This window comes from Mesoplodon mirus, assembly GCF_964341445.2.
Source record: "Mesoplodon mirus genome assembly, chromosome: 15".
In the NCBI taxonomy this organism is placed as follows: Eukaryota; Metazoa; Chordata; class Mammalia; order Artiodactyla; family Ziphiidae; genus Mesoplodon; species Mesoplodon mirus.
Window position 1 is genome coordinate 62,787,020 of NC_138991.1, and position 19,156 is coordinate 62,806,175.

Consider the following 19,156-nt stretch of genomic DNA (forward strand, 5'->3'; position numbering starts at 1 on the left):
TATATAAAGACCCCGGAGATGTTAACTGCTTCTGCCCCGGCGCCGCCTTTTCACACGCTGCTAGGTGGACGTTAACATCTGCCCCATTTCTGGGATGCACAAACCGAGGCCCAGCTGGCGGCGAACGAGTGCCCCGGCGGCTCGGCGCGCACGGCCGTCGCCCTTGACAACGCGACACAAGGTCACGGAGGTTCCGCCCCCAGGTCCGGCTGCCCCCGCGCGGCCGGACCGCGGCCAGACCGCGCCCGAGCCCGAGCCACAGAGGGCCCCGCCCACCCGCCGGCGCAGGCAGCGGGCCGGGCAGCCGGGCGCGCGCCGTGACGTCACCACGCCGCGCCCGAAGAAGGCCCCGCCCCGGCCTCGCTCCCGGCAAGCTTGGCTTCTCTGGGCGCCCAGGAGGAGATACATGGCTCGCGAGCTGCGGACGCTGCTGCTGTGGGGCTGCCGCCTGCGGGCCCCGGCGCTGGCGGTCGCCCGGGGAGGTGAGGGCGGCCGGGCAGGACGGGTGGAAAGCGAGCGGGGACGGGGACGCGCGGAGCCCTCGGGGTCCCGAGCCCCTTTTCTCCGTGGGAGGCGCGGTGACGGCTCTTCCTTGCTCGGTGTGGGAGATTTTGTGAGGTTTACGCGTCCAATGCGCCGCGAGCGGCGAACGCTGAGCCCTCGGTGCGTTCTGGTGTCACCTGGCTCGGCCCCGCGCCGGGCTGCCGGGTTTCCCCGGAGATGACGGGGTTGAGCCCGGGCCCGCGTGACTGCAGCAGAGGCTTCTCTCCAGCGAGCTCCTCGGGCCGGGTTGAGGCGGAGGGGTCGCGGGCTCCTCGTTCCTGGAGCCGAAGGCACTTCCGGGGAGTTGAAATCGAAGGGCGCGTGTGCGCTGGGAAGGGGCTTCACCAGGGTGATTACTTCAGTCCCTTAGTTGTGTTTTTATTCTTCCCCTCCCCCAAGTTGATTTATACACGAATAACGTATAAGCCACTTGGTCACTCGTTCATTCGACACACACCTGAGTGCCCACTCGGTCCGGCGCGCGGCAGCAAACCAGAGAACCGGCACGCTGGGCTCTCGTGCAGCCCGTGGACCCTGGGTTGTTGCCTGCCGTATCCCCAGGGCCTAGAATTGGTAGGTAGGTGCTCAAATCAGTGTTGAAAAAAAAAGAATGACCGCAGTCTCTGCTCTCACTCCCCACTCGGAAGTAACCACGGGTGAACATCTTGGCGTTGCTTCCAGGCTCTGTACACTTAGTTACACACATATAAATACACACGTCTCTTTTTACGTAAAAAGCCTAAACCGTATATACATTGTGCTACAGATTTTTTTTTTAAGCTCCAGAATGGCTTACGTATGTTTTCCTGTCAGTACGCACGGGTTTACGGCTTTACAATGGACGCATAGTATTCTGTGTTAGGACGAATCATCATTTACTTAACATTGCCCTATTAGCGGACGTAATAAAGGTTATTTCCAGATTTTTTTTTTTTGGTTTTTTTTGGGGGGGAGGGTCATTACAGTACTGTGTAGAATGGGCGAGTGTTTAATCTTTGTGTCCATGTGTGGCATTTCTTTAGAATTACAGAATTAGAGTTTTATAATTGATGGTTCAGAGCCTGTGCGTATTTGAAATGTTAGCTGATATTGCCAAATTGCTGTACAAAAAGGTTTTATCAACTTACATTCTCATTAGCAGGGAATGAGACCAGTGAGAATGTTTTCATTTGTTTAATGGCCATTTGTATATCTTCTGTGAATTTCCTCTTCATGTCTTCTACGGCTTTTTCTGTTACCTGAGTTTTAAATTTCGGTGTAGTCTCTTTTTAAACAATGATTTTTAAAAATACCATGCATTAGCAAATAAGACAACTGTAAGTTTTATTACTGTTTCTTGTACTCAATATCTTCCTTTTGGGATTTATTTCCTGTTTTAGCAGAGTATATATATACCCTTGTGTTTGTTTTGCAGAAAAAGTCAATGGGTTGTAAATTTTCTGAGCCCCACCGTGTTTAAAAAGATTCTTATTTTGACCTCATACTTGTAAACTAGTTGGGCTGGGTGTTGCATTCCAGGTCAAAATAATTTTCCTTCAAAGAGTGATATTGCTATATTGTCTTCCAAAAACTTCGTTAAAGGTGAGCAGTCATATCAGTTTGATTCTTGTGGGTTTTTTTGTAGCCAACTTGTTTTTTCCCCTGCTCTCTGCAGGTTAAGATTCTTTTCCCATGTGCTGAGATGTTCTGACCATGTGTGTTTGTAATTCATTCTTTGTACCATTCTTACTTTCACGGTTGGCATTGCAAGAACGAGAGCATGAGGCAGCCACAGTAGGACTGGTTGGTGCTTAAGTTAACATCTTAAGACTTTTCTGTTCTCTATAAGCTGGAGCCTTTGCTGGAATTTTCTGCCTTGGGGAGTTGTAAGGGGTGGGCAGTCTGCTCCAAGCACCAGAAAGTTCACAAGAGTGAGCTTTCTCTGTTGTAGGGCTAAATCATTGCAGGTTTGTGTCATTCTCCAAAACGAGCCCCACCTGAACCCTGTCAACTGCAAACGCCCATTTAGTACTTATTATTTTGTTGATTTATTTTGCTTCCTCCCTCTGCTCTCACTGTGGGGCCCATACTATTTAATTTCTGCCCTTCCACCTCTTGTGCTGCAACCTTCACAAGAATTCAGGCAAATTTCTGGTGTTCCGGGCTGTTTTGGGGATGCAAGGAGTAGCACTTGCTGGTCAGATTTCACTCTCAGTAAAGCAGCTGTGGGTGTTGCTAATTTAACGTGAGGACAAAGGTTTCAATGGTTAACTGCTTAGACCCTGAATGGCAGTGCCAGCTATGTAAACCATGGTCCTGGGGCTTAGGGCTAGCGCCAGAGAAGCATATGGACAGAGCAGGGATGTGTGGCCAGCTGTCCAGGAGGCAATGGGACACTTGATTAGGATGAGGGGCCTGAGTTATCTGTGCTGTCTGCAAAAGATCAACCCAAATGTAATAGGTTAGTAAAGACCTTATCAGTTACTGGCTGAGTAATTGATCAGAACTAAGACAAAAGAAAGATCCCCAGGTGTTTTGCTCCCCTCTGGCATGCAGCTTCAAGATGCATGAAGAGGAGGGAAAACGGGCTATGAGTAAACACTGAAGGAAAATGACAGTTCTCGCTCCCAGATGTCAAATACCAGGTTGTAACAGGACAAAGGAGACTATTACAGAGGCCATTGGTGGTGTTTGCTTGTCTGTCTCAAACCAAAGTACTGACTCAGGATCAATGAAAATGTATCCGCTTCACTCTCAAGTGAGATACTTTTAAGTTCAAAGCCAGAGGATTTTCTTGGTTTGGGTTCTTGGTGCCTTCATTGCAGCAAATAGAATTTTTCTTAAATACCATTCTGCTCAGCCTTGATACAGAACACTAGCCTTTTTTACTAGGAAGCTGCTGTTTGCTTCGTCCACAAGGAGACTTACCTATAGTTCTGTAGCATTTAGTAAAGGTGGATTCCAGGATATTTCTGGAATGGCTGGTTATTTCTGCTAAAGCCACTAGGAATTACAATGAAAGTTGTAGCTTGGAGAACCAGTGTCTACTTGGGGGCATTATTTCCATCTGCTTTTTGATGCCCAAAGTATAGGTAAATTGAATACAGGTGTAGCTGAGTCATGGATATAACTAATTTTGAAAGAATGGCTGTTATTTAGCAGCTATATAATCAAGAAATGTGATTAGAATATTAGAAATTAATTTTGAGATAGGCAAAATGAATGCCATATTTTAAAAGAACAACCTATATAGCAATACCGTTAAGAACAAAATAGAAGGGTACAAGTCTTCCTAAAGGACCGGGGCAGTGAGGGAACCGATGTGTGCTGTGAAGGAGGAGTGAGCAAAGCACTGAAGTTCACACATACCGATATTCCAGCATTTGCAGGAAATGGAGTGCCTGGAGGGATTTTCCATGAAACTTACTTGCAAAGTAGTGAAACATTTCATTTCAACCATTATGATTAGACGGTCTTTCTAAAAGACTTAATCATCAGGTGAAACATGACAGAACCTTTCTTTGATGTTTTTCAGGGTCATTATGAATGTTAACTTATGGTCTTCTGTTGTAATACACAGGCCTCTGCAGGACCACTAGGATGTGACGGCTCCTTTGTCTATAAAATGTCCCAAACTGAAACTGCATCCTGAGTATTTCTGTGTTTTTAGCTTCTGTTACTCTCATTTTAACTTACCAGGCCTCTGACGCCAGGTTCCCTCCTCCTTTCTGTTTTCATTTGAGGGTTGGGAAACTGGATCATAAAACTTGTTAGCAACTTTTTTTAAAGGAGAGGAGAATTCTGGATGGGGACAGAATATTCTTGTTTAACTGAAGCTCGGCATGTGGATTTTGTGTCCTGTATTTTGACTCTTCAGAGATGCCCCTCCCTTTTGGTTTTGCTGTGTTTCTCTGTATTCAGGGAGTTGATGTTTCTTGATAGAATGTCAGTATTGCTTAGTAGAGAACGATTAAAACAGGCTGTGAAGGCACTTCCCAGGTGGCACACTGATTAAGAATCCACCTGCCAATGCAGGGCACACGGGTTCGAGCCGTGGTCTGGGAAGATCCTACATGCTGTGGAGCAACTAAGCCCATGTACCACAACTACCGAGCCTGTGCTCTAGAGCCTGTGAGCCACAACTACTGAGCCCGTGAGCCGCAACTACTGAAGCCCATATGCCTAGAGCCCTTGCTCTGCAACAAGAGAAGCCACTGCAGTGAGAAGCCCACGCACCGCAACGAAGAGTAGCCCCCGCTCGCCACAACTAGAGAAAGCCCTTGTGCAGCAACAAAGACCAAACAGCCAAAAATAAAACAAACAAACAAACAAACAAAAAAAAACAGGCTGTGAAACACAGTAAGGTTTAAGAAATAGTGAAAATGTTCAAGAATTCCAGAAGAACGCACGTAGAAAATTTTGAGGGAATACAGGCTGAGCCTGGTCTTCTTTGCGGCATGTGGGATCTTTAGTTGTGGCATGCGAACTCTTAGTTGTGGCTTGTGGGATCTAGTTCCCTGACCAGGGATCAAACCCAGGGCCCCTGCATTGGGAGTGCAGAGTCTTAGCCACTGGACCACCAGGGAAGTCCCCAAATCTTTATTTGATATATAAATAGAAAGTGAAGAACTTTCTGTCTAGAATATTGATATACTTAAATCTTACCTCAAATGATTACAGAACTTAAGAAACAAAACGTTTGGAGAAATTTCAGATGCAAATAGCTAACCTGTGGTATCTGGTGAAATTTGAGAGATAATGAAACCATCCGAGTTGACTTATACTGAAAAGCAGAGAATTTCGTGCTTACAAGCATAAAACTATGGTAAAATAGTTGGAGGTGTTCTGGAAAAAAAGCTAGAGGCTACATTCCAAAGAACGACAGTTTTTCCAGTATTGTATTTTCCCTTTTGGGGAGAGGCTTAATTCTCCTTTTCATTGATCTGAAAGTACCTTTACAGAATTTTAAACTTTATAAGTAAACTTATTAAAAATTTTACTTTTTATAGAACCTGAAGCTTTAACTTAGAAATGTTTAGGTTGATATTAGATGAGTGAATTTCAAGCATTTTTTGTCATGTACTCCCGTTAAGAAATGCATTCACATTGTGACCTGCTATGCAAGTATGCGTATACTGTACAAATATGTGTACATACTTAGCTGAAAGAGTTTTGTAAATACTTACATGTATTATGCTATGTGTTGTCGTTTTTTTAATATTTATTTATTTATTTGGTTGCACCAGCTCTTAGTTGTGGCAGGCGGGCTCCTTAGTTGCGGCTCACGGGCTCCTTAGTTGTGACATGTGAACTCTTAGTTGCAGTATGCATGTGGGATCTAGTTCCCTGACCAGGGATTGAACCCTGGCCCTCTGCATTGGGAGCACGGAGTCTTAACCACTGTGCCACCAGGGAAGTCCCATGCTATGCATTCTTTTACTTTCCGTTTCATTAAAAAAAAAAAAAAATTCTGACTTAGCTCACTGAATTGCTTAGTTCACTGAATTGCTTTCATAACCAACAGTCTTGACCTGCATTCTGAGAAACACTGTGTCCTGTGGCTGTACCTTCTGAGAAAATGACCATGTGTTTATCGAGGGCCTGCTCCAACTCTAGGGTGATCGTGGGAAAAATAAAGACATGAGACGGTCAAGGCCACTGGAGCTCCGTAGTGTGGCAGCAGCAGTGCCTTAAACGAACATCTGCAGTGCCTGCTGTGGGATGAGACGGACAGGGGTCCTGGCCCTCTGTGGCTCTGACGTGGAGTGGAGTCGATGCAGACAAGTACGTCATGTGAAGAAACCAAAGCAGGAAGAGGATCGCAGTAGAAGTGGGGCGGTCAGGGGAGGCCTCACGTGCAGGGTGGCATTTAAGCAAAGCCTGGAAGGAGGTGAAGGTGTCCGAGGCAGGACGTTTCAAGCAGAGGGAGTGGTAGGTGCCAGGGTCCTGAGGCAGGAACGGGCTGGCATATTGGAGGGACAGCAAGGAGGCGGGGGCCGCGCTGGGGGGGCTCTTGAGTGGAGTCGGGTTAGAGTCACGCTGCTTTCCTCTACGTGTGACTTCATGGGGAGATGTGGGCAGCTGGTGTTAAGATGGGGAGTTAGAGTTAAAGTTAACTTCATAGGAGTTTCCTGAGAAAAATTATTTCTACATTTTTATTAGTGAGAAGGTAGTGGTGTTTTCCCGAACAGACTGGTACAGTGAAAAAACTTCCACCCTGTCTCAGCTCACTGCCCAGTGGCTCCAGAAAAAGCCTCTGCAGCGACGGGTGTCCACACCATCCTTCCCTTGGGAATGAAGAAGGGCTGCCCTGGTCATGGGCTGTGCGCAGTCTGCCCCTCACACTTTGCACATGCTGTATCTAGACGTCCAGAGCCCTGGAGCCACAGTATGGTGCCCCTTCCTTCACTTAACCCTCTCCTGAGGGACCTTTAGGTTGTTAGCAGGCTTCGTTTTTTTAAAAATCACAGGCAGTGCCACCAACAGTTTTTTACACCTTCACCAGTGCTCGCATAACTATTTTAAAAATGTTTGTTAATCTGACGGTGAAAATGCTATCTTCTTATTTTTTTTTTTTGTGCTACGCGGGCCCCTCACTGTTGTGGCCTCTCCCGCCTCTCCCGCTGTGGAGCACAGGCTCCAGACGTGCAGGCCCAGTGGCCATGGCTCACAGGCCCAGCCACTCTGCGGCATGTGGGATCTTCCCGGACCGGGGCACGAACCCGTGTCCCCTGCATCGGCAGGCGGACTCTCAACCACTGCGCCACCAGGGAAGCCCGCTATCTTGTTTTATTTTGTTTATTTATTTTTTTTTTAAATTTATTTATTTATTCTTGTCTGTGTTGGGTCTTCATTTCTGTGCGAGGGCTTTCTCTAGTTGTGGCAAGTGGGGGCCACTCTTCATCGCGGTGCGCAGGCCTCTCACTATTGCGGCCTCTCTTGTCACGGAGCACAGGCTCCAGATGCGCAGGCTCAGTAGTTGTGGCTCACGGGCCCAGTTGCTCTGCGGCATGTGGGATCTTCCCATACCAGGGCTCGAACCCGTGTCCCCTGCATTAGCAGGCAGATTCTCAACCACTGCGCCACCAGGGAAGCCCCCGCTATCTTGTTTTAAAATGCAGTTCTTTAGCTATGAATGTGGTGATGCATCTTTTTCTGTGATTCACAGTCGTTGATGTTTCTCTTTTCTGTGAATTGCCATTTTCTTCTTGCACTGTTGGTCTTTTTCTTGTAGATCTGTGAGTGATCTTGCTGTATTAAGGAAACTAGCCCTCTGCCACATGTTTCAGACTTTTTTTTTCCTCTAGTGTGTTTGCCCATTGACTTTAATATTTTTAAGTGTGGTTATTGCTCATTGTTTTTATTTTTTTAAATAAATTTATTTTATTTTATTTTTGGCTGCATTGAGTCTTCGTTGCTGTGCGTGGGCTTTCTCTAGTTGCAATAAGTGGGGGCTACTCTTCGTTGTGGTGTGTAGGCTTCTCATTGCGGTGGCTTCTGTTGTTGCGGAGCACGGGCTCTAGGCGTGCAGGCTTCAGTAGCTGTGGCTCGCGGGCTCTAGAGCGCAGGCTCAGTAGTGGCGCATGGGCTTAGTTGCTCCGTGGTATGTGGGATCTTCCTGGACCAGGGATCGAACCCATGTTCCCTGCATTGGCAGGCGGATTCTTAACCACTGCGCCACCAGGGAAGTCCTGTTGTTTTTATTTTTATTTTTTTACCTTTTTTGTGTTTTTTGGCTGTGCGCTGTGACATGCGGGATCTTAGTTCCCCGACCAGGGATCGAACTTGTGCCCCCTGCAGTGGAAGCGTGGAGTCTTAACCACTGGACCACCAGGGGAGTCCCTCATTGTCTTTATTTATTCATTAAAATTTTTTAATTTTAATTTTTTATTGAGATATAATTGGCATATAACATATAATAGTTTTAGCTGTACAACATAATGATTCAATATTTGTATATATTGCAAAATGATCACCACAGTAAGTTTAGTTAACATCCATCACATCACATAGTTACAATTTTTTTGTTGTTGTTTAGGGGTCTACTTTATTGACTTTAACTTTTATGTGGTCCATAAATTTATGGTTCTTGGGTTACGTGTCTTGTTTGGGCAGAGTTCCCTTATTTTTAAGTCATTAAGGAAAAAGATCTCAAGTGATCAATATCATTAGACGTTAGGCAGCCAAATGCACATCAAAACCATGATGAGATAGCACTTCGCCCCCACCGGGGTGGCTATAATAAAAAAAACACAGGCAATAACAAACATCTATGACGATGTGGAGAAATTGGAACCTTCACCCACTGCTGGCAGGAATGTAAAATGGTGCAGTACTTTGGAAAACAGTCTGGCAGTTCTTAAATGGTACAGACTTTGATATAGACAAATGGTATAGACTTACCGTTTGACCCAGCAATTCCACTCCTAGGTTTACGTCCAAGAGAATTTAAAACACAGAAACTTGTACAACGTTTATAGCAGCATTATTCGTAATATTAGCCAAAAAGCAGAAACAACCCAATTGTCCATCAACTGATAAGTGGATAAACATCATGTGGCCTATCCATATAATTGATGTTATGCAGCCATAACAAGGAATGACGTATGCTATGTGCTACAATGTGGATGAACCTTGAAAACATTACGTTAAGTGAAAGAAGCCATAGACAAAAGACCATGTGTAGTACGTCCAGAATAGGCAAATGTCCAGAATAGGCAAATCTATAGAGACAGAAAGTGGTTACCAGGAGCTGCGGGCAGGGGGAATGGGGAGTGACTACTGATGGGTATGGAGTTTCTTTCTGGAGTGTTAAAAATATTCTCAATTAGATAATGAGGTTGGTTTTGTAAATATACTAAAAACCATTGAATGGTACATTTTAACTGGGTGAATTATATCTCAAAGCTGTTTTTAAAATATCTCTTATAATTTCTTTTAGTACTTTTAGGCTTTTTTTTTTTTGTACTTTTAGCTTTTTTTTTTTTTTTTTTTTTTTTCTGTACGCGGGCCTCTCACTGCTCCGGCCTCTCCCGTTGCGGAGCACAGGCTCCGGACACACAGGCTCCGCGGCCATGGCTCGCGGGCCCAGCCGCTCCGCGGCACGTGGGATCCTCCGGGATCGGGGCACGAACCCGTGTCCCCTGCATCGGCAGGCGGACTCTCAACCACTGCGCCACCAGGGAAGCCCGTACTTTTAGCTTTTATTTTCACTTTTAGTCCATCTGGAATTTGTTTTGATTAAATGAGGGAAGAAATTAATTTTAAAACTGTAGCTTTAAATTAATGTGCTTTAGTATTTTATAATAGTATTTCCTCATGTTTTTCAAAAATGTCTTGGCTATATATGCACTTTTATTTTTCCATATGAATTTTACAATTAGCTTGAATAGTGAAAAAAAAAATCCTGTTTGAATTTTCATTGGGATCATGTTAAAAATATAGAATAATTTAGAGAACTGGCACCTTTAAATATTTACTCTTACTATTCAATGACATTTCCCCAGGCTTTTTATATACCTTTGTAAATGTGTTTTATGTCCCTAGTAAATTTTTTAAAATGTTTTTTGTAATTGGGTAATTTTTATTTTTATTTATTTATTTTTAATTTATTTATTCATTTATTTAATTTTTGTCAGCATTGGGTCTTCGCGGCTGCACGCGGGTTTTCTCTAGTTGCTGAGAGCGGGGGCTACTCTTCGTTGAGGTGTGTGGGCTTCTCATTGCGGTGGCTTCTCTTGTTGCAGAGCATGGGCTCTAGACACTCAGGCTTCAGTAGTTGTGGCATGCGGGCTCAGTAATTGTGGCACGCAGGCTCAGTACTTGTGGCACACGGGCTTCAGTAGTTGTGGCTCGTGGGCTCTAGAGCACAGGCTCAGTAGTTGTGGCACACAGGCTTAGTTGCTCTGCGGCATGTGGGATCTTCCCGGACCAGGGCTCGAACCCGTGTCCCCTGCATTAGCAGGCGGATTCTTAACCACTGTGCCACCAGGGAAGCCCTGGATAATTTTTAGAAATAGTTTTGTAAATAAGTTATTGATACACACATAGCACAATTCAAAAGATGCAGAGATAATGTGCAGTGAAAAGCACATCTCTTCAACTGCTACCCTCAGCCACCAGTTCCCCTCCTGGGGGCAGCCCCCTTAGCCAGTTTCTTGGGTGTCCTCACAGAGATACACTTGGCTTATGAGAACAAGGGCACACATATGTATGTGTATTTAAACAGCACGGTAACATATGCAAACCACTGTTCTGGACCAGGTTTTTTCTTGATGTATCCTAGAGATAATTCAGCATAAGGACACTTTACACCCACAGTTGCCTCATTTTTCTGTTTCAGAGTATTCCGTTCTATATATTTTATTTATTTATTTATTTATTTATTTATATTTGTTTATTTATTTATATTTATTTATTTATTTGTTTGTTTATTGATTGATTGTACGAGGGCCTCTCACTGTTGTGGCCTCTCCCGTTGCGGAGCACAGGCTCCAGACGCGCAGGCTCAGCGGCCATGGCTCACGGGCCCAGCCGCTCCGCGGCATGTGGGATCTTCCTGGATCGGGGCACGAACCTGTGTCCCCTGCATCGGCAGGTGGACTCTCAACCACTGCGCCACCAGGGAAGCCCCTATATGTAATTTATTTACTAATCCTTTACTGATGACCCTCTGCCTGGTCACTGGCCCCTGACTCCTGGGGGGACGCCTACACTGGAACCTCATCTGGTGTGTCTTTTATAGGCCTTCTCATGACCCTGACACTGACATTTGGTGGGAAGGAGCTAGCCCTTTTGCGACAGCCACATTTTTTTTTAGAGTTTACTGTTTTGAGTAATTAAATATTTATTTGGTTAAAAAGGTATACACTGAGAAGTCTTGCTCTCAGCTTTGTCCCCTTCTCCACCGTTCCCCTCCCCCCCTTCATAGGTCATCACAGTTATTGTTTGTATATTCTGCCACTGTTTATATGCATACAGTATGTATAGATACACATCTTTCTTCTGCTGGGATATACACTTCTCTGTATTCTGTTACTCAATTAATAGATATTGGAGAGCTTTCTGTATCAGTACATAGAGAGTTTTCTCATTCTTTTTTTCTTTTTTTCTTTAAATAGCCACATCATAGTAGTGGTCCCATGTCAGGAGGCACCATAGTTTATTTAACTAGCCCTCTGTTGATGGACATTTAGGTAGTTTCCAGGCATTTGCTATAATGTATGGCCTTTCATCTCTGTCTTTATGTTCAGGTTCAGCTGTATCCATAGAATAAAATCCCAAAATGGAATTGCCAGATTAGAAGGTATATGCATTCGTAATCTTGACCGATGTGGCCAAATCACCTTCCACTGGACTTAGGCCATTTTCTGCTGCCCTGAGTGCTTTCCCCACAGGGTTACCAGAAATACTGTATGAAAGTTGCTTCTGAAAGTAATCCAGTGCAGCTCTGCTGACATCCCTCTCTTCATCTGAGCTGGTGAAGATTAACCGTGGTTTGAATTGGAGCAAAATGCCAAAGTGGGGGCTTTTGCTCAGGGAGTATTGACTGAGTTGTGCTAGGCCTGCCAGGCCCTGCCTGAGTCCCTTTTCCTTCAGCTGCCTTCACTTCAGACCTGCAGGCTGGGCTATATCTCAGGCTTATACGACCCTAGGTGGGCTTCAAGGAGACCCAGCCCCCTGGCTATGTTACGTCCCCCAGGCCACATTGTGGGGAGCTCCTCTGCTTAGTCAGGCCTGGTTACTAGAGCCTCTGTGTACATCTCTCTGTTTGCAAGTTCAAAGTGACACAGAAGGTTTGAAGCTGGCGGCTAGCCCTGCACCTCCCCCCGCCCCCACCAAAGCTTGCCTCCCTCCCTCCCTCTTTCCTTCTTTCCTTTCTCCCTTCTTCCCTCCCTCCTTCCTTCCTTGCTTCATTCTTCTTTTGGTGAAATACATCCCATCCAGAAAGGAATGCATATAATACATATGTGCAGTTTCTAAAAGAAGCATAAAATGAATACCCATTGCCCAGTTTAAGAAATAGAAATGACCAGTCCCGCGAAGGCACTGTGTGCCCCTCTGTCTCTCTGAGAGGTGACTACTGACTTGAATTTTCTGGTTTTTATTCCTTTGCTTTTCTTTTTATTGCTGCATGTGTGTGTATATGTATATACACATGTATGTATATGTATACACACAGTTTATTGAAATCATACTGTGTATTTTCTGCTGTGACTTTGCTTTCTTGGGTCAACATTGTTTTCTTAGCTTTATCCGTGGTAATGTTCATTAGTTGTCCCTGCTTATTCCATTGTGTTAATATGCTTTCATTTCTTTGTGATGATTCCTGACGTAGCCCTGTTGGGTCATTTGGTATGCTCCAACTTACTAAGTAATGCAAAATTATTTCCCAAGAAGAATTGTATTTCTCTGTAAGTACCCCACCAGCAGACAACGAAAGTCCCCTTAACTCCACATTCACATCCAGTGCTTGGTGTTCTCAGACTTTTTAATGTTTGCAAGTCCAGTGAGTGTTAAATGGTATCTTGTGTGTCTTTCATTATAAGATACACATCAGAGAGTACCTAAGCGACATGTTCAGTTAGGTGAAGCAGTATGATCTTAGGATTTACCCATGTCATTGTTCTATAATATTCCACTGGGGGAATGTGCTGCAGCTTATTCCTCCACCCCAGGCATAGACATCTGAGTTATTTCTAGTATGGGGCTTTTATAGATGCGCTGGGCACCTCTTTGGGCAGGCATCTTGCCCACAGGGGCATGGATGCATTTCTGTGGGGTGTGTAACTGGTGTGGAGTTGCTGGTTTTAGGGTATGTGCTTTGATTCCAGAATTGACTTTTTCAGAGTGGGTCTGGGTTTACATTCCACCAACTCCGTGAGAGTCGCCACTGTGCTGTATCCTCACCGACACCTGGGATTTTCAGGCTTTTGAAGTGTTTGTCAATTTGATGGTTACAAAATGATGTTTCAATTGTGATTTTAATTGATTGCTGATAGTTTTTTCCATGGTTTATTGGCCATGTTTCTTTTTCTGTGAAATGCTATTTTTGTTTTCTTTGCCCCAATTTTTTCTTCTTGATTCATTGACCTTATTATGTATTTTTTTCTTTTTTAAAAATTTATTTATTTGTTTATTTAATTTTTGGCTGCATTGGGTCTTTGTTGCTGCACGCGGGCTTTCTCTAGTTGTGGTGAGCAGGGATTACTCTTCATTGTGGTGTGTGGGCTTCCCATTGTGGTTGCTTCTCTTGTTGCGGAGCACAGGCTCTAGGCGTATGGGCTCAGTAGTTGTGGCACATGGGCTCAGTAGTTGTGGCTCGTGGGCTCTAGAGCACAGGCTCAGTATTTGTGGCGCACGGGCTTAGTTGCTCCGTGGCATGTGGGATCTTTCCGGACCAGGGCTTGAACCTGTGTCCCCTGCATTGGCAGGCAGATTCTTAACTATTGTGCCACCAGGAAAGTCCCTTATTATGTACTTTTGTATGTATTTTTTACGGGTACTAATCTTTCATCAGTTAATCCTTTGTCAGTTAATTACTGCAGATGTGTTTGTGGCTCACTGTTTCGCTCTCGGCTTGGTGTCTGTTTGGGGGGCTGAAGTGTTTTGTTTGTTTGTTTTGATGAACAGAAGTTCTTAATTTTAATTTCGTCACATACCAATCTTTTCCTTTGTGAATTACCTCAGGGTTCTGCAAACTAAGACCCATGGGTCAAACCAGACTTACTGCCTTTTTTTTTTTTGGCCGTACCACGCGGCTTATGGGATCTTTAGTTCGCCAACCAGGGATTGAACCCGGGCCGTTGGCAGTGAGAGCGCAGAGTCCTAACCACTGGACTTCCAGGGAATTCCCTTACTGCCTGTTTTTGTAAGTTTTATGGGAACATAGATATGCCCATATTGTCTGTGATCACTTTCCTGCTGCAACAGCAGAGTTGCTCAACATGGCTCAAAAAACTGAAAATATTTACTGTCTGGCCGTTTACCCCAAGGTCATAAAGATCATCTACTTTTTATATGAGAGTTGTTCCCTGACTCATTTCTACCAAATGAGAGAGGCTCCAAGAGGGAGTCTCTTCTTCGAAGCTTTAATATTTCTCTCTTTGTTGGTGAACTTTCTTATGGGTTTCATTTTTCAGATTAGAAAAGAGTTGCAGACTGGCAACCACAGACTAATTCTGGCTATAAAAAAATTTTGATTGGTCCAAACATATTTAAAAGTAATTGCAGGACTTCCCCGGTGGTGCAGTGGTTAAGAATCTCCATGCAAGTGCAGGGAAAACGGGTTCGAGCCCTGGTCCGGGAAGATCTCACATGCTGCGGAGCAACTAAGCCTACGAGCCGCAACTACTGAGCCCGCGTGCCACAACTACTGAGCCCGTGCCCCTAGAGCCCGTGCTCTGCAACAAGAGAAGCCAGCACAATGAGAAGCCTGTGCACCACAATGAAGAGTAGCTCCCGCTCGCTGCAACTAGAGAAAGCCTGCACACAGCAATGAAGACCCAATGCAGCCAAAAGTTAATTAATTAATTAATTAATTAAAAAAGAAAAAAAGGGGGGACTTCCCTGGTGGCGCAATGGTTAAGAATCTGCCTGCCAATGCAGGAGACATGGGTTTGAACCCTGGTCTGAGAAGATCCCACATGCTGAGGAGCACCTAAGCCCGTGTGCCACAACTACTGAGCCTGTGTGCCACAACTACTGAAGCCTATGCGCTTAGAGATCATGCTCCGCAACCAGAGAAGCCACTGCAATGAGAAGCCTGTACAATGCAACAAAGAGTAGCCCCCGCTCACCACAACTAGAGAAAGCCCGTGCGCAGCAATGAAGACCCGATACAGCCAAAAAAAAAAAAGAGTAATTGCAAGCATTTGAAGTCAGATTTGACATAAATATTTGAGTTTCTTATTTCTTTTGAAAAATTAAAAGTTCTGAGAATCTTGGCCTTCATTCCACAGTGGTGACAGTCTCTTAGATTATTATAGCATCTGCTTCCTCCTCCTGCAGGTAGGCTGGCCCTCTGCAGGTTGCTGTAGTACGCATGCTGTCAACTACTCCTTCATTCCAAGCCCGTTAGTACCATTTCTTTTGCTGTTGTTATTTTTTTGTACTGTATAGTTAATTATATTGATTGACTGTCTACAGGCCTACTTTACTTTATAGTGCTTTGGTTCATTGCACTTTGCAGATATTGCTTTTCTTTACAAATTGAAGGTTTGTGGCCACCCTGCGTTGAGCAAGCCTATCAGCACCATTTTACCAGCAGCATCTGGTCACTTCCTCTCTCTGTGTCTCCCAGTATTTCAGACCTTTTCATTATTCTTATATTTGTTATGGTGATCTTTGATCAGTGATCTTTGATGTTGCTCACCACAAACCACACCCATATAAGGTGGCAGACTTATTTGATCGGTGTTGTGTGTTCCACTGACCGGCCATTCCCCCATTCCTCTCCCTCTTCTCAGGCCTCCCTATTCCCTGAGACATAACAATATCGAAATTAGCCCAATTAATAAACCTGCAATGACTTCTAAATGTTCAAGTGAAACGAAGAGTCGCATGTCTCTCACTTTAAATCAAAAGCTAGAAATGATTAAGCTTAGTGAGGAAAGCATGTCCAGAGCCGAGACAGGCCAAAAGCTAGGCCACTTGTGCCAGTTGGGCAAGTGAATGCAAAGGAAAAGTTCTTGTGGGAAGTTAAAGTGCTCTTCCAGTGAACACATGAGTGAAGAGGAAGCAAAACAGCCTTATTGCTGATATGGAGACAGTTTTAGTGGTCTGGAGAGAAGATCTAACCAGCCACAACATTCCTGTAAGGCAAAGCCTAATCCAGAGGAAGACCCTACCTTTCTTCAGTTCTATGAAGGCTGAGAAGTGGGGAAGCCGCAGAGGAAAAGTTTGAAGCTAGCAGAGGTTGATTCATGAGGCTGAAGGAAAGAAGCTGTCTCCATGACATACAAGTGCAAGGTGAAGCAGCAAGTTACCCAGAAGATCTAGCCAAGATCATTCATGAAGGTGGCCATACTAAACAACAGATTTTCAGTGTAAATGAAACAGCCTTCTATCGGAAGATGCCATCTGGGACTTTGATAGCTAGAGAGAAGTCAATGCCTGGCTTCAAAATGTCAAAGGACAGGGTGATTCTCTTGTTAGGGGCTAATGCAGCTGGTGACTTTAAAATGAAGCCAGTGCTCATTTACCATCCTAGGGCCCTTAAGAATTATGCTAAATCTGCTCTGCCTGTGCTATATAAATGGAACAACAAAGCCTGGATGGTAACACATCTGTTTACAGCATGGTTTTTTTTTAATATATAAGTTAATTTTTTATTTATTTATTTTTGGCTGCGTTGGGTCTTTGTTGCTGCACATGGGCTTTCTCTAGTTGCGGCAAGCAGGGGCTACTCCTCATTGCAGCATGCGGGCCTCTCATTGCAGTGGCTTCTCATTGCGGAGCACGGGCTCTAGGTGCATGGGCTTCAGTAGTTGTGGCACGCAGGCTCAGTAGTTGTGGCACACAGGCTTAGTTGTTCCACAGCACTTGGGATCTTCCCAGACCAGGGATCGAACCCGTGTCCCCTGCATTGGCAGGCGGATTCTTAACCACTGCATCACCAGGGAAGTCCCAAGCATGGTTTACTGAATATTTTAAGCCCACTGTTGAAACCTGCTTGGGGAAAAAAAAGATTAAAAATATTACTGTTCATTGATAATGCACCTGGTCACCCAAGAGCTCTGATGGAGACGTACAGTGAGATTAATGTTTTTATGCCTGCTAACACATCATCCATTTGCAGCCCATGGATCAAGGAATAATTTTGACTTTCAAGTCTTTTAATTTAAGAAGTACATTTTGTAAGGCTGTGGCTGCCATAGATAGTGATTCCTCTGATGGATATGGGCAAAGTAAATTGAAAACCTTCTGGAAAGGATTCACCATTCTAGATGCCATTAAGAACATTGATGATTCATGGAAAGAGGTCAGAGTATCACCGTTAACAGAAGTTTGGAGAAAGTTGATTCCAACCCTCATCTATGACTTTGAAGGGTTCAGGACTTCAGTGGAGGAAGTAATTGCAGATGTGGTAGAATTAGCAAGAAAACCAGAATTAGAATTGGAGCCTGAAGTTGTGACTGAATTGCCGAAATCTCATGATAAAACTTTTAACGAATGAGGAGTTGCTTCTTATGGATGAGCAAAGAAAGTGTTTTTTTCAGATGGAATCTACCCTGGTGCAGATTGCTGAAATACAACAAAGAATTTAGAATATTACATAAACTCGGTTGATAAAGCAGTGGCTGGGTTTGAGAGAACTGACTCTTGTTTTGAAAGTTCTGCTGTGGGTAAAGTGCTATCAAATAGCATTGCATGCTACAGAGGAACCTTTGTGAAAGGAAGAGATTGATGTGGCAGGCTTCATCATTGTCTTATTTTAAGAAATTGCTACAGGTACTCCAACTTTCAGAAACCACCACCTTTATCAGTCAGCAGCCACCAACATCAGGGCAAGACGCTCCACCAGCAAAGAGATTATGACTTGCTGAAGTCTCAGATGATGGTTAGCATTTTTTAGCAATAAAGTATTTTTGAATTAAGGTGTATACATTGCTTTTTTAGACATAATGCTGTTGTACACTTAATAGACTATAGTATCATGTAAATATAACTTTTATATGCACTGGGAAACCAAAAAAATTTGTGTGATTTTATTATTGTGGTACTCGCTTTATTGTAGTGGTCTGGAACTGAACCTGCAATATCTCCAAGGTCTGCCTAGTGCTAAACTAGCCTTACATCCTTCAGATAAACCTTCTTGGTTGTGATGTAGTATCATTTTTATATATTAATGGATTTTACTTGCTAATATTTTATTAAGGACCTCCATGTCTGTGTCCATGATTGATATTGGTGTAGTATTTTTATTGTGTGTGCATGATGTCCTTGTCAGCTTTTGATGTTAGGGTTGTGCTGTCATCATAAAACTTGAATGGAAATAATTCCTTCTTTTTCTACTTTCTGAAACTGTGTAAGATTGATGTTACTTCTTCCTCATGTGATTGATAGAATTCAGTAGAAATTCTGGGCCTGGAATTTTATTTACAGAAATACTTTTGCAAATAAATTCAATTTCTTTATTACATATAAAGCAATTCAAAATTTCTGTTTCATCTGTCACTTTGGATAATTTTTTTCAAGGAATTTGTCTATTTCATATAAGTTGTCAAATTGGCATAAATTTGTTCATGTTTCCCTATTATTTATTTATTTTTGGCTGTGTTCGCTCTTTGTTGTGGCGCACAGCCTTTCTCTAGTTGGCGGTGAGCGGGGGCCACTCTTCGTTGCAGTGCATGGGCTTCTCATTGTAGTGGCCTCTTGTTTCAGAGCACGGGCTGTAGACACGCAGGCTTCAGTAGTTGTGGCTTGTGGGCTCTAAAGTGCAGGCTCAATAGTTGTGGCACCTGGGCTTAGTTGCTCTGCAGCATGTGGGATCTTCCCGGGCCAGGAATGGAACCTGTGTCCCCTGCATTAGCAGGTGGATTCTTAACCACTGTGCCACCAGGGGAGTCCTCTCTGGTAATACTTTTTATTTTGCAGTGTACTTTGTCTGATCTAATCTGGTCCTGTCAGCCTT

At 44.2% G+C, this 19,156-nt stretch overlaps 1 protein-coding gene across 2 annotated transcripts in view; it reads left to right on the forward strand.

Annotated features, from left to right (window-relative positions):
* The first annotated feature begins 342 nt into the window (after positions 1-342).
* The window catches only part of TRAP1 (TNF receptor associated protein 1), a 53,660-nt gene continuing 34,846 nt past the window's right edge, over positions 343-19,156 (forward strand). Inside the window, exon 1 of one of the 2 annotated variants that reach the window (XM_082644711.1) lies at positions 343-482. In XM_082644711.1, the coding sequence (XP_082500837.1) occupies positions 407-482 (76 nt within the window). In that variant the 5' untranslated portion in view covers positions 343-406. The remainder of the gene's footprint in view (positions 483-19,156) is intronic. The other variant, XM_082644710.1, reaches the window with a different exon arrangement.